Source organism: Lissotriton vulgaris, chromosome 2_1 (genome assembly GCF_964263255.1).
Source record: "Lissotriton vulgaris chromosome 2_1, aLisVul1.2, whole genome shotgun sequence".
Lineage (NCBI taxonomy): Eukaryota > Metazoa > Chordata > Amphibia > Caudata > Salamandridae > Lissotriton > Lissotriton vulgaris.
The window spans coordinates 956,110,731-956,123,956 of NC_141687.1; the positions used below are offsets into that span (position 1 = coordinate 956,110,731).

General features: G+C 52.0%; 1 protein-coding gene across 9 annotated transcripts in view; it reads right to left on the reverse strand.

The window, feature by feature from the left end:
- Window positions 1–13,226, reverse strand: part of ZMYM4 (zinc finger MYM-type containing 4) — a 1,284,131-nt gene that overhangs the window by 441,362 nt on the left and 829,543 nt on the right. For all 9 annotated transcript variants that reach the window (XM_086956525.1, XM_086956522.1, XM_086956517.1 and 6 more), the window contains one exon: window positions 8,388–8,559. In XM_086956525.1, coding sequence (XP_086812651.1) covers window positions 8,388–8,559 — 172 coding nt within the window. The remainder of the gene's footprint in view (window positions 1–8,387; window positions 8,560–13,226) is intronic.

Here is a 13,226-nt window from a genome sequence, read left to right on the forward strand (position 1 = left end):
GGGAGAAGATTCTCGGTGAACACAGCGAGGCTTTGGAATTCCCTACCTTTAAAACTGCGTGCTGAGACCTGCACTTTGCGCTTTCGCAAATGTCTGAAAACACATCTGTTCCCTGTTTGATTGCACCTGACTGACTGTTTTTATCAGTTGGTGTCCTGTTAAGCGCTGGGATGCCCTAGGGTAACTGCGCGCTATTTAAAATTTTAAATAATAATAATAATAAATTGTTGGGACTGCAAGGCACCCATGGACTTGGCCGTTTGTGTCTTTTCTAAGATTGTGTCCACATCAGAAACAAAAATATAATCCTGGTTCACAGGCTGATTTAGTAGTGTGGTCTGAATCTCAGGTTTGAATCCGGAGATGCGCAACCAAGCATGCCTCCTGAGCATGCCGCTTGTGTTGATGGCCCTGGCTGCAGTGTCTGCTGCGTCTAGCGCACACTTAATGGATGCGTTGGATATGAATTTACCCTCCTGGATTAGATTCTCTGTTCCCTCTTTGTAGGCCTCAGGCAAATGTTGCAGCAGTTGCTCTAGAGTGTTTTAATGTGCCCTATCGTATCTGGCTAATAGGGGCTATGTATTAGAAATCCTCCAGATATTAGCTGCTTAAGCAGCCACCCTTTTCCCAGAAGCTCCTAGTACTTTAGATTCTTTGTCTGGAGGAGGAGCATCACCCGCAGTTTGTGAGTTGGCGCGCTTACGAGCATATGACAACACCAAAGAGTCCAACGGCAGCTGTCCCTTAATATATGTAGGGTCCACAGGCGCCGGTCTGTATTTCCTTTCAATCCTGGGTTTAATAACCCTTGCCCTAGTGGTTTCCTTGAAAATGTCCCCTGCCTGTTTAAGGATACCCTTTAGCATTGACAAAGTTTTAACAGATTTCTCTGTGGAGAAAGTGTCAAACAGGAAGTTCTCTTCAACTGGGTCAGCATGCATGTTCACATTATGATTTAGTGCTGCCCTTTCAATTAAAGCGTTGAACGCAGCTGTATCTTCCGTTGGTGAAGTTTTTACAGGATAAGAGGGAGTATCAGGAATAGTCTGCGATTCCCCCTGGTCAGCAGGGTCTGTCCAGGCTTGTGTTTGGTCATCCTGATCATTGTCAGCAGGGTAATTATATTGTTCATCATCATCATACCCCATATCCTCAGTAGTTGGTGTGGGTGAATATGCCGAAGTGTCCTGGCCATAGTACCTCACAGTCTCAAAAAGGACAGGTGATGTTGTGGAATCCCTTTTCTTTTTGAGTGGAATTTTGTATGATTCCAAAGTATTTTCTGATCTGATTTTCCTCAGATAAATAGTAAGTGTACCAGATTCTGAGTCAATATGTAACTTGGACTGGTCATCATATGAGGGCTCTTGGTACATAACGTCCTCTTCCAGAGGATGACTCCTTTTTCCTAATGACACCTGTTTGGGGGCTTCGACCCCAGGTTTTGGATCGAGCGCCTTGTGGCGTGCAGTCGGTGGCAGTCCGAATTTTATCGGTGGCATAGTGTCTTTAGACAGACGGACCTTCTTCGGCGCCGGCGTCTATGTAGGCCCGACCGACTTTGCCTTTTCGCCAATTACTTTTTGGGCGTGCGCCGACTTCGATGCTTGCAGCTTTGGGGGCGCACTCTTCTGCCTCGACTAGACGTCCTTCGAGGCGCTTTTGGCCTTCGACTCGAGGCCTTTGACAACCCAATGCTTTGGATCGAGACCCTTCCGAGACTCGAGTCCTTTGTTTGTGTCGCTGTCCAATGGCGTAGACTTCTTCGGTTCGACGTGCTTGGGTTTAATGGCGGACTTTAGCGCCCCGTTCTTCGGTTCGACACTTTACTTTCGACCCCGCAGGGTCGTCGACACTTGATTTCTTCGTCGACTCCGATGGGTTCGAAGTTTTCGACTCAAAGACTGTTTTTAGCACTTTCGGTTTTGTTATTGGCTCGATGGCTTTCGGTTTGAGTAGAGGAACCGATGGCTCATGCGATGTTTTCTTAGCCGGGCCTTGACGCGGGGCTAAAGAATGTTGTTCATGATCTCGGCTAAGGCCTTCTGGCGATGCCTCGACCTGAGCCTTTGAAAGTGTCTGTTTCGGGCCCAGTACCCATTGTTGGGCCTGGTTCATTGCTCGAGTCATCATCAACGGCTCCGATGGGGGATACGTCGTTCCCTACCTCGACGACGTTTTCATATTCGACATTGTCTTAGTCTTCCTCATAATAGTTGGAGCCATAATCCGAACCGGGATCCGACTGCTGTTCTGGATCCTCTGTGTCGACAACCTCATCGTCGTCTTCATCGAAGATGTTCACCGGGTCGGGCGCTGGCTTCGACATAGTTTGCCTCGCTGCGCGTCGGAGGCTAAGCGTCTTCTTCGACCTGTATCGAGCACAAGCTAGACAGTTGTTCTCGTGCTCCGGTGATAAGCACTTGTTGCACACCGGGTGTACATCAATGTGCGGATACTTAGAGTTACAGAGGGGGCATCGTTTGAACGGGCTCCGTTCAATCGACGATCAGACCTCCGGTGTCGAAAAGGCCACGCGGCTCTCTTCGACGTCCTGCTCAAGAAAACTGGAACAAGAACTCGGCACCGATCGAAACAATACCGACGACCTCGAAGGCCTTTTGGCCTTTAGAAAGTTTCCGAACTCGAGTAAAGAAAAGTACATCCGAACGCAATGGCGGAAAAAAACAATCTGAGGATGGAGAGGATGCCCATGCGCACTGTAGTCCGGGGGAGGAGACACCTGTCTTGTGATACTTCGAAGACTCTTCCAGGACAACAATGTGCAATCATCCGGACCCAACACTAGGCGGCGATCTATGCACAGATATGAATTCAGCAGCCCACATGCCTCGATCAGCAGTCTTAAGAGTAAGAAGACGGAGAGGACAGTTATGAAGCGGCTCAAAGGGAGCGCACATCTAGTAAGTTAGAACCAGGTTTAAGTCCCACTGGGGCATCACGAAAGGAACTGGAGGGAACAAATGAGTGATGCCCTTTAAGAATCTGTTTACAATGGGGGACTTGAACAAAGAAGGCTGATCAGGAAGCCTTAAGAAGGCCGAAAGGGCAGAAAGGTAGCCCTTGATAGTGCCCAGAGCAGAGCCCTGCTGGGCAAGAGAAAGAAGGAAGAGGATAACCTCAGAGAGAGGGGCATTGAGAGGGTCCACAGCCTTTGCTGTGCACCATGCCACAAATCTGTTCCACCTGCAAGCATATACAGACTTTGTGGAGGGACGCCTGGCTGCCAGAATGACATTACAGACTTCAGGATGAAAGTCAAATGGCCTCAACTGTCGCCGCTCAATCTCCAAGCATGGAGGTGGAGACTGGACAGGTTCGGGTGGAGGACCGTCCCCTGCTGCTGCGACAGAAGGTCCTCCTGAAGAGGCAGACGAATCGGGGGGATCGACTGGCATACTGAGTAGCTCAGGATACGGTACCTTCGCGCCCAGTCCGGAGCCACGAGGATGATGTGAGCCCGGTTGCGCTTGATTTTCTTCAGCACTCTGGGCAGAAGTGGTATAGGCGGAAAGGCGTACAACAGACAGCAACTCCACTCGCGACGAAAAGCATCCCCGAGCGAGTGCCGCCTTGGAAATTCCAACGCGCAGAACTGATGACATTGCGCATTCTCTTCGGTGGCGAATAGATCTAACTAAGGCTCTCCCCACTGCAGAAAGAGGCCTTGCGCCACGTCCGAGTTCAGAAGCCATTCGTGATCCAACATGCACCTTCGGCTGAGCTCGTCCGCCCTGGCGTTCAGAGAACCTGCCAGGTGTTGAACCACCAGGGTCACGCCCTGTTGTTCCAGCCACTGCCAGAGGCGCAGAGCCTCCTGCCATAGGGTACACAACCCCACCCCGCCCTGTTTGTTGCAGTACCACATGGCGGTGGTGTTGTCCGTGAATACCTGCACTACACTCCCCCGGACAGAGGGGAGAAATGCCTTCAGTGCTTGACGAATCTCCTGCAGCTCCATAAGGTTGATATGGAGCCGGGACTCCGCCGGAGACCAGAGGCCACTGATCTCCGCCTCTCCCATGAGGCCTCCCCAGCCCAGGAGGGACGCGTCCGTCACAACTACGTGCTCCGGTTGGGGAAGGGAGAGGGACCTGCCGCTGACCCAATCGCAGTCCGTGAGCCACCACTGCAGCGGTCTTGCAGCGCCTTCCGAGATCACGATATGGTTGGACAGGTTACCCTGATGCTGGGTCCACTGAAACTTCAGGTCCCACTGCAGAGCCCGCATCCGCCACCTGGTGTGATGCACCAGAAGGGTGCAGGATGTCATCAGCCCCAGAAGCCGCAGCGTCAACCTGACCGAGACCCGGGATAAAGGCTGAAAGATTGGAATGAGAGCCCGAATATCCCGGACCCGCTGTTCGGGAGGATAAACCCGAAACTGCACCGAGTCGAGGACCGCTCCGATGAAGAGGAGCTTCTGAGAGGGGCACAGGTTTGACTTCGGCACATTGATGGAAAACCCCAGCTGGTGCAGGAGGTCCGCCGTTGTCTGGAGGTGGCTGACGACTGTCTGGGGCAAGCCCGCCTCCAACAACCAGTCGTCGAGGTAGGGGAAGACTGAAACCCCTAACCTGCGCAGATGAGCTGCGACCACCGCCATCACTTTCGTGAACACCCATGGGGCGCTGGTAAGGCCGAAGGGGATCACGGTAAACTGAAAGCGTTGTGGCCTACCATGAACCGCAGGTAGCGCCGGTGGGCTGGCAGGACGGGGATGTGAAAAATAAGCGTGCTGCAAGTTCAACACTACCATCCAGTCTCCTGGGTCCAGGGCAGCCAAGACCTGAGCCAATGTCAGCATTTTGAACTTCTCTTTCCGGAGGAAGCCGTTGACGTTCCATAGGTCCAAGATAGGGCGCAGGCCCCCTTTGCCTTTCTTGGGTACCAGAAAGTAGTGAGAGTAATAACCACACGCTACTTCTGGCCCAGGAACGCACTCGATGGCCCCCTTGGCCAAGAGGGGCATATCTTCCTCTTGCAGAAGTTGCAAGTGATCCCCTGACCGGCGTTGGTATTGCGGTGGCATGGCTGGAGGGGTCGCCTTGAAGGGGAGGGAGTAGCCCCTTCGGACGATTTGCAGCACCCACGTGTCCGACGTGACAGTGCGCCAGTGGAAGTGGTGATGGCGACCCCTGCCCCCCACTAGCGTCACATGGGCCTGAAAGCACGGACTAGGAGGGTTTTGAGGCGGATGCTGCAGGTGAAGGTGTGGAGTGGCCTCGCCGGTGTCCCCGACGGCCGCCACGGCGGTTTCCGCGGCCGCCACCGCGCATTAGTCTGCGGTGCGTGGCTGGCAGCACGTGTGGGAGCGACCCTTCCTTGGCCACGAAAGGAGCGAAAGGCACCCGTTTGCTGGCGTGGGGCCGAGAGACCCAAGGACTTGGCCGTAGCCCTGGAGTCCTTAAAACGCTCAAGCGCATGGTCTGCCTTGTCGCCAAAGAGGCGACGGCCATCAAACAGCATGTCTAGAAGGGTGGCCTGGACATCAACCGAAAAGTTGGCGGTCCTCAACCAGGCATGGCGTCGAACTGCCACCGTCGTTACCATTACTCTGCCCAGGGAGTCCGTGATATCAAGCCCACACCAGATGGAATAGCGTGCCGCATCTCGAACGTCCGCAAGAGTTTGGGCGAGTTTAGACCGGGCCTCCTCCGGACATAGTGGCAGCACGTCCACGACCGTGTCCCACAGAGTGTGGGTGTAGCGGCCCAAGAGGCATGCGGTATTGACTGACCGCAGTCCCAAACTCAGGGACGAGAACACATTCTTACCGAATTGTTCGTACCTCTTGGATCCCCGATCAGGCAGAGCCGTCGGGAATGCGATCTGGGAAGTAGAGGCCTGGATAACCAGGCTCTTGGGGTGGGGTGACAAGAAGCAAGGGTTGCCCGGAGCCGGGCGGTAGCGTCTGGCCACGTTCCTATCTACAGGCTGACCTGTAGCGGGCTTGGACCACGTGCCCAAAAGAACGTCACACAAGGCCTCATTAAACGGCTGCATAGCCTCAGCCGAGCTTGCCTGCGGTTTAAGGACCTCTGTGAGGAGGCTAGTCCTCACGGCCACGACGGGGAGCTCTAGGCCCAATGCCTTGGCCGCCTGCGTCAACACTACACAGTAGGCAGCCCCCTCCTCCGTAGCCACGGTTGGAGGGGAGACAAATCCAGTGTCTGGCGAAGTGTCCAGTCCATTGGCATCCCCAAGCTCACATGTCCAGTCCTGTTGAGACTGGCACTCCTGACCCCTCCCAATCTCCCTCGTCACTTATCACCTGAAATTCAGGTTCAAAGGATGGGGCCGGTTTGTGGAAGTAAAAGTCTCCATACGACGTCGAGAGCGGCGCCGCTCCGGAGCTGGAACCGAATCGAGAGCAGGATCGGGGACAGCGTCGCCGGGGGCTTCACACTGGGGGCCGGCGTCGGTGAAGTTGTGAGGTCGATCGGCGACGACCCGGATCCGGAACCGGATCCAGTGGGGGCCTGCAGCGCCGGGACCAAAGTCGCCGGCGGCACCGGGGCCGGAGCACCCGACTGCGCTGGAGCCGAAGCACCCAACCCGCTAGGCCCCACTGCCAGGACCGCTGGGCCCGAAGGCGCCACAATGCCCGGCGGAGGAGGGAGACACCTCATGGCCATGAGGTACCCCTCGATCTTCTCTGGCGTTGCATCGTGCCCAGGGACCGGAAGGTGTGGGGCAGGTTGCGACGCCCGCGACTCCGTCGGAGCCGCGTGGGTGCGGTCACCTGTACCCCCCCCGGCCGCGTCGCGCGAGCGTCAGGGTGAGTCGGAAGAGCGATGACGCCTTTTCGACCTCTCATGCCTCTTACCTGAGGATCTTGATCCCGAAGACCGATGCAGACTCTCGGAGCTACGAGGGCTCTGACCCCACGACCGGGCTCTGACCCTGCGACCGGTCCCTCGACCTCCTGTGGGACCGGGACCTCGAACGGCGCGGGCCGACTGCCGGAGCTCAAGTCGCTTGCGGGACCGCTCCCGCCTAGCCTTAGACGTCAGGGCCCGGCAGTCGGAGCAGGTTCGGTCGTTGTGGTCGAGGCCTAGACACTGGAGACAGCGGCGATGGGGGGTCGGTAACAGACATCAGTCAGCTGCACTTGGAGCTGGGTTTGAACCCGGGCATCCCTACCGGCACCGTAGGAGTCGAACGACTCGAGAAAAAACAGATCAAAAGATCAAAAAAGTTTAGTCAAAAAGTGACTAAGGGGTAGAGCTTCTCCGGATCTGCGCTAGCTGGCGCGAAAAAAAAAGAAGAACTGACGTCAGCGCGCGAGGGCGGTGTCTAAGTACTCCGGCGACGTCATTCCAGCGCTAACTACGCCGACGGCGGACGTGGAGCCGCGGACGACGACTACCGACGCGCAGGGGTATTGCTACGCAAAAGTTTCTGGATCCAGTCTGACGACTGGGGATATTCTATGGTAATGAATCTATCACTAACGTGTCTCTTTCAGATTTTAAATGCAACTTTATATGTTGCCTGGCCTTTCACAAACCACCAAATTGTCTCAATATACCAGTGGGTCACAAACCACACTTTGGGAAACACTGATCAGACAGGATCTAGAGTTCTTGAAACATCAAAAATGTTCTGATAGAACTTCATCACTAGGAACCTATTTATGCTCATCCAGGAAATGTCTGGCCTACTCATCCACTCCATTGTTCTGAGGGACTGCTGCGATATCTCAATCCAGTGCAATAGTTCCTGTCGCTCCCTATGAACTCTTCTTGAGGACTGTTGGCAGCTGCTGCAAATCTATTTAGCATAGATTTTTTCCTGCAAGACCAACTAACTTGAACCATGATCATACAAGTGACAGAACCACTTATTAAAAAGTGGACAACAATAGTTTGCTGAGGAAGAAGTTTAAAACGGTATATCTCTTGCTTTGTTCTTATGGAACTAGCATAAAATGCATTGGGACATCAGATGTAGACTTTGGATTACGTACTAGTATGTTAGTCATTGCAATTGCACAAACAAAAGGAGACCTGTCCAGTCGTTAAATGAGCATTAATCTGATGATGTTGCCATTTGAGGGCTATAGAAAACAGAGTGAATGCTAACAGATTTAGTTACACTTGGATACAGGATGTCACATTGATACTGAAATAATTTTGGAAGTTGCTCTTCAGAACATAGAGATGTAGGGTATGACATTGCTACAAGATCATACTAAGGCTGATGATACTAAAGTAAACATGACTAATACAACTGAACAATCAACTGGCCTAAACTCCAGATTACAAGCACTTGAGAAGAGCAGTGCCTATATTCTTACGTCCTCATCCCAAGTCACATGGTCAGCCAAAAACGTCAAAAGACTGTTGGGTCACACTCACCACCATGTGACTGAGTCTTCTCCTTCTCCTCATCCTCCGCAATCATCTCAGCCATTTGGAGGAGGTCAGCTTCAAATGGATCAGCTGGAATCTGCTCCTTGATATCCTGGATGGTTTCGATTATCTTGTCAGCATTATCCAGAGTTGTTGGAATAAGCAAAGGAACTGGTACCTAGAAAGATGCATAAAAATCGAAACCACACCATAAAATGCCCATACTTAAGAGGCAACATATAACATTGCTGTACACACTACAATCACTGACCAGATGCAGACACGCCTAAGAAGTCTACAATATTCAGGATTAAGAAAAGAGAACTATATGCAGCTGTCAGGAGAGCATTACAATAACACTACATCACTCTTTAGAGGAACGTATTTTTTCGGTGTCTCCAGATGCGTACTACCAATATTTCAGTATCTACATTCTCTTAAACACCCTTAATCGAAATCAAAGAATTCCTCATATAGAACAGCATTTACGCTTGTTTCACATAACAGAAATAAGGAGGAGTCCTGTTGGTAGACTGTGGATACTGCGCAGACAGTGGTTACTGTGAAGCATCCTTGAAGATTGTCATTTATTGCTTGATTTCAATGGTCACAAATTGCAAGGAAATGCTTTTTTTCTATGCCCTCTTTAGTTTTTGACTGATGCTGCTGGGTTCTTGACTGACAGTGCTCTGAGGCCTGTTAGCCAGACCTCATCACCAGTGTCCAGACCCTAAGTATATATCGAATTGGCTATACCCAATGGGAAATGGCTAACTTACCTATAAGTCCCTAGTAAATGGTACCTTGATACCCAATTCATTTAAGTAAGAGAGGTATCACAGGGAGTGCAAACCTGGTTGTGCATGCTGGAGGTCCCTCAATACCCCCAGGCAGCCACTGCAGACTGGTAGAGCAGTCCAGCACTGCTAGTCCAACGTTCTCATTGAAAACAATGGCAAAGCAACCACTTCCCTGTATGTGGTTGTAAGTCACCTCTCTGGCAGGCCTACAGAATCCTAAAGGCAGAGTGCAACATATGAAACAAGTAGGACATGTACTTTCTATGTCCTGACCGTAAAAGACACAAACATATAATTTTACTGTGGAAAGACTTGGTCGCCAATTGAGGAGTACAAGGTTACACAGTGACCCATCAGCTCAGATAACACCTGAATGGTGCGATCAAAGTGGGTACTCCAAGGTATCAAACAACGTATTACATTAAGCCTGACTTGAATCTCAAGTCGAAATGAATGTAACTTGTTGCAGAGTGCAGCTTCGGTCCTTCTCTTCTTCTGGTCGGTTCTTGACTGAGGAAGCAAGGTTCAGGGTTACCCCATAATACTAAATTTAGGGGCATTACAGATAGGTACAAGTCAGGACCAATGGGTCTCTTCCAGGAGGTGGGTACCCCCCTATTATGCCACACTTCAGTGGGAAGGGGGCATATGCCTCTCTCTGGTTGGCTGGGTCCCCCCCATCTGTAAGCTGGCAGAGACTGACAGTTGTGCTTCACCTCTCCTCACCCATCTGAGGGGTGGGGTTGGAAAAGGTGGGCACACCTCCCTTCCTCATTTGGTTTTCCCGCCCATTCTCCCGCCCAAAGTGGGGAATCGGAAATGGTGGGGGCCAGTTGCTGGAAGCAGCAAATGGCTAGGGTAGATCACAAAAGCGGCAAACCCTTGAAGATTCCCCTTCGTGGACCCTGCTCATCCAGGGGGAGGAGGCTTGGCACCTCGTCCCAGGATGTGCATTTTTTCAGATACCCGAGAGCAGAAGATCTCTATGACCCAGGGGTCCAGAAACATGTCTGGTGGTGGCAGCTGGCGAGCAGCCACTCAGCCAGGACACTAGAGTTAGATCAGTTTTCAGGGGGCATCTCTAAGATGCCCTCTGAGTGTATTTTTCATTCAATGCCACACCGGAATCAATGTGGGTTTAATGTGCTGAGAAGTTTTATACCAAACCTCCAAGTTTGTCAGTAAAGCCATTATGGTGCTGTGGAACTCGTAATGACAAACTCCCAGCACCATATACTCTTAATGGCAGCACTGGGCTATGTCTAAAAATGGCCTTACGCACTGTAGGGGTACAGGGCTCATGCATCTGTACCCTCAACACTGGTATAGTGTGTAGGAGAGTAGGGTCTGCAATCCTATGATCACCCCAGATTTTAGCTTTTTGCTTCACTGGTTTACGACTTCTCTGGCTGTGGGCCTGCTAATCACACCCACAGCCTAGCTGTTCTCTCACTAAATTGACACGTGTACCTTAGGTGCATTTACCAATTGGTACTGGGCCACCTTATCAGACCCTGTAACTCAGGGCATAGGTGTAGCCAGGGCCTACCAGGGGCTGCAGCATGTATTATGCCACCCCTGGCTGGCCATCTAAATCTGACACAACTGGCTGCACGACAGCTGGGGCAAAGTGGTGTAATCACCCTTTGCTGTAGATATAGTATACCTATATCTAACCCTAAAATGGACACATGTATTCCTATCAGTCACTCCTATGGCAGCCCTTAACAATACTGAAGGCGGAGTGCTTGGAATTATGTGAGATGGTGCTCTGGAATGAGTTGAGCCATGCTGCAGCTTGCGGAACCAAGTCCTAATAGCTGTTCTATGATAACGCGTACCATATACTCTTAAGTGCATTATAATCCTCGCGGTTATTTGCTATCTTTGGTATCGCTTTTTCAAAACATGTCGAGTAAGGTGTCATACGAATTGGAATACTAACCCCTCGCCAATTCTGGCGACGGGGTTAGCATTCCACCCTTCTAGAGGGACACAACATGTATGTAACTGTGAACCCCGGTTAAAGTTAACTCGAGCCTCAGCATCACAAAATGGATGCTGCCACCACAGACACAAGTCTGATCCCCTGCAGCTGGGAGTCCTTCCAGCGAGGGGAGCTTGGACAAAGGGTTTCTTGTCAGGGGCGGTGCTAGCACCATCCCAGACAGGGTTTTGTGTATCCTAGGTAGGCAGGGCTGAATAGGAAGGTGACTGCAAGTGGGACCCCGGTGCTCACTGTGCATCTGCCAGTTTGAACCAGTTCCAGGGGCACACCAGCCCCTGAGCTGGGGAAAGTCCGGCATGGGAGAGGGGTGTAACCACCCCCCTTCCTGGTCCCACCCATGCAGGGCCTAGTCCCGTACCAGCGCCTTTCTTTAGAATAAAGGTGGGAGCAAGGACCCTTCCAAATTAGATCATCTTTGAATCCTGAAACGACTTTCTACGAAAGGAACTCAAGAACTCAAGACTTCTTCCTAAGATTTCTCCCTTGTGACTAAGGAGTAGTCACCCTGCATCTGCGAGCACCAACTAAGTAACCTGCGGTTTGCTGCACGTCCTTCCTCCGGAACCAGACCGACCAGCACGACGAGACCCGGCTTCCCTGGCACCTCTGACCTCTACCTACATCATCAGCCCAGCTGAGATTCGTGGGTGTGACAAGACCTCGTGGGACCGGCCATCTTCAGAACTGCACTACGCTTATCCAGCACGACCGCCGAGGGATCCTCGAGTGAATGCTTTGGGGTTTGAGAAGCCCTAACCCCGAGCAGCTCCAGCACCGAAGTCCAGCCCCCCAGCATCCACGAGATCTGTGTGGGGCCCTTCTGCTCTTTGCTGCTCACCGCGTTGTCCGGCCACTTGCCTGCTGGCTTGTAGCCCTCGTGACGATGGACGACAACACTTCCATCGCTGGTCTGGTTGCTCCAGACTGGCCCTCGCTCCCCTCCAACAGAGGAGCACCCCGGACCCTCTTTGTCCACTCCAGATGCCATTTTGAGTCCACCGCGTGGGCTTGCATTTGCCAAGAGTTGTTGCCCCAATCCTGGGTCAAGCATCGCCGACAGCAGATACCTTCGTGGAACAGCTCGCACCTCCATCCTGGTCGCCGACAACGCCTCCTGGTCCGAGAGACTGCAGAGCCCAGCGTCGCCCACTCACCTGGTCGAGGTCACTTCATCCGGTGCCATCCTGGTGCCCATCTAATCACTGGCTAGTGATTCAGAACTTGGTCCCCTCTGCTTACAGGTACCCTCTTCAGCTGATCCAGTCCTTGGATCGGCCCAGAACCTCTTCACTGGTCGCCTGCCAGCAACTTCCACTTCAGGCTCCTGGTTCGTCGACGAAGAAACCCGACGACACTTGAACCCTATGCAGCCGCAGCCCCTGGGCTAGGTAAACCGAGTACCCCGGTGCTCCAGCGTAGACCAACTCTCTAAGTGTCTAGATTCACTTTCGTTTTGACCTACCTAGTCGGGTTCGCCCGAGAACACTAACTTTGTAATTTCTAGCAACCATAGACTTTGTCCCGCATTACGCGTGAGAGTTTCCACTCTGCACACGACGTCCCTAGGCCTCCTGCTTCTAATCCAAGGGTTCTGTATTGTGGGCCTAGCGTTTCTAAAGTCTTTGAGAGTAGTACTTACCTGCTAGTAATTTCGCACTCCACTTTTGTAGTATATGGTTTTCCGTGCCCCTCGGGCATTTGTGTAAATTGTGCGACTTTCAGAAATTCTTTAAGAGCTTTGTATTGTGCTTAGCGCCCTGTCCTCATAAAGAGTCCAGGGCTGTTGTGTTCTAAATAAATATCCTTTTATTTTCATAACAACTTGTGTGGTGTCCTTACACTTGGTGTTCAAGGGGTATATGTGATGGTATAACAGCTGGCTTAACACTTCCTCTAGAGTTTAGCCTAAGACTGCTCTTGTCCATGCTACTAGGATAGCTGGTCTATAAGGTTGACTTACAACCAATCATCAATAAGGGTCGTTTGGACTGATACATAGTGATCACTAGAATAGTGAGCACTGCATATCAGGCCAAC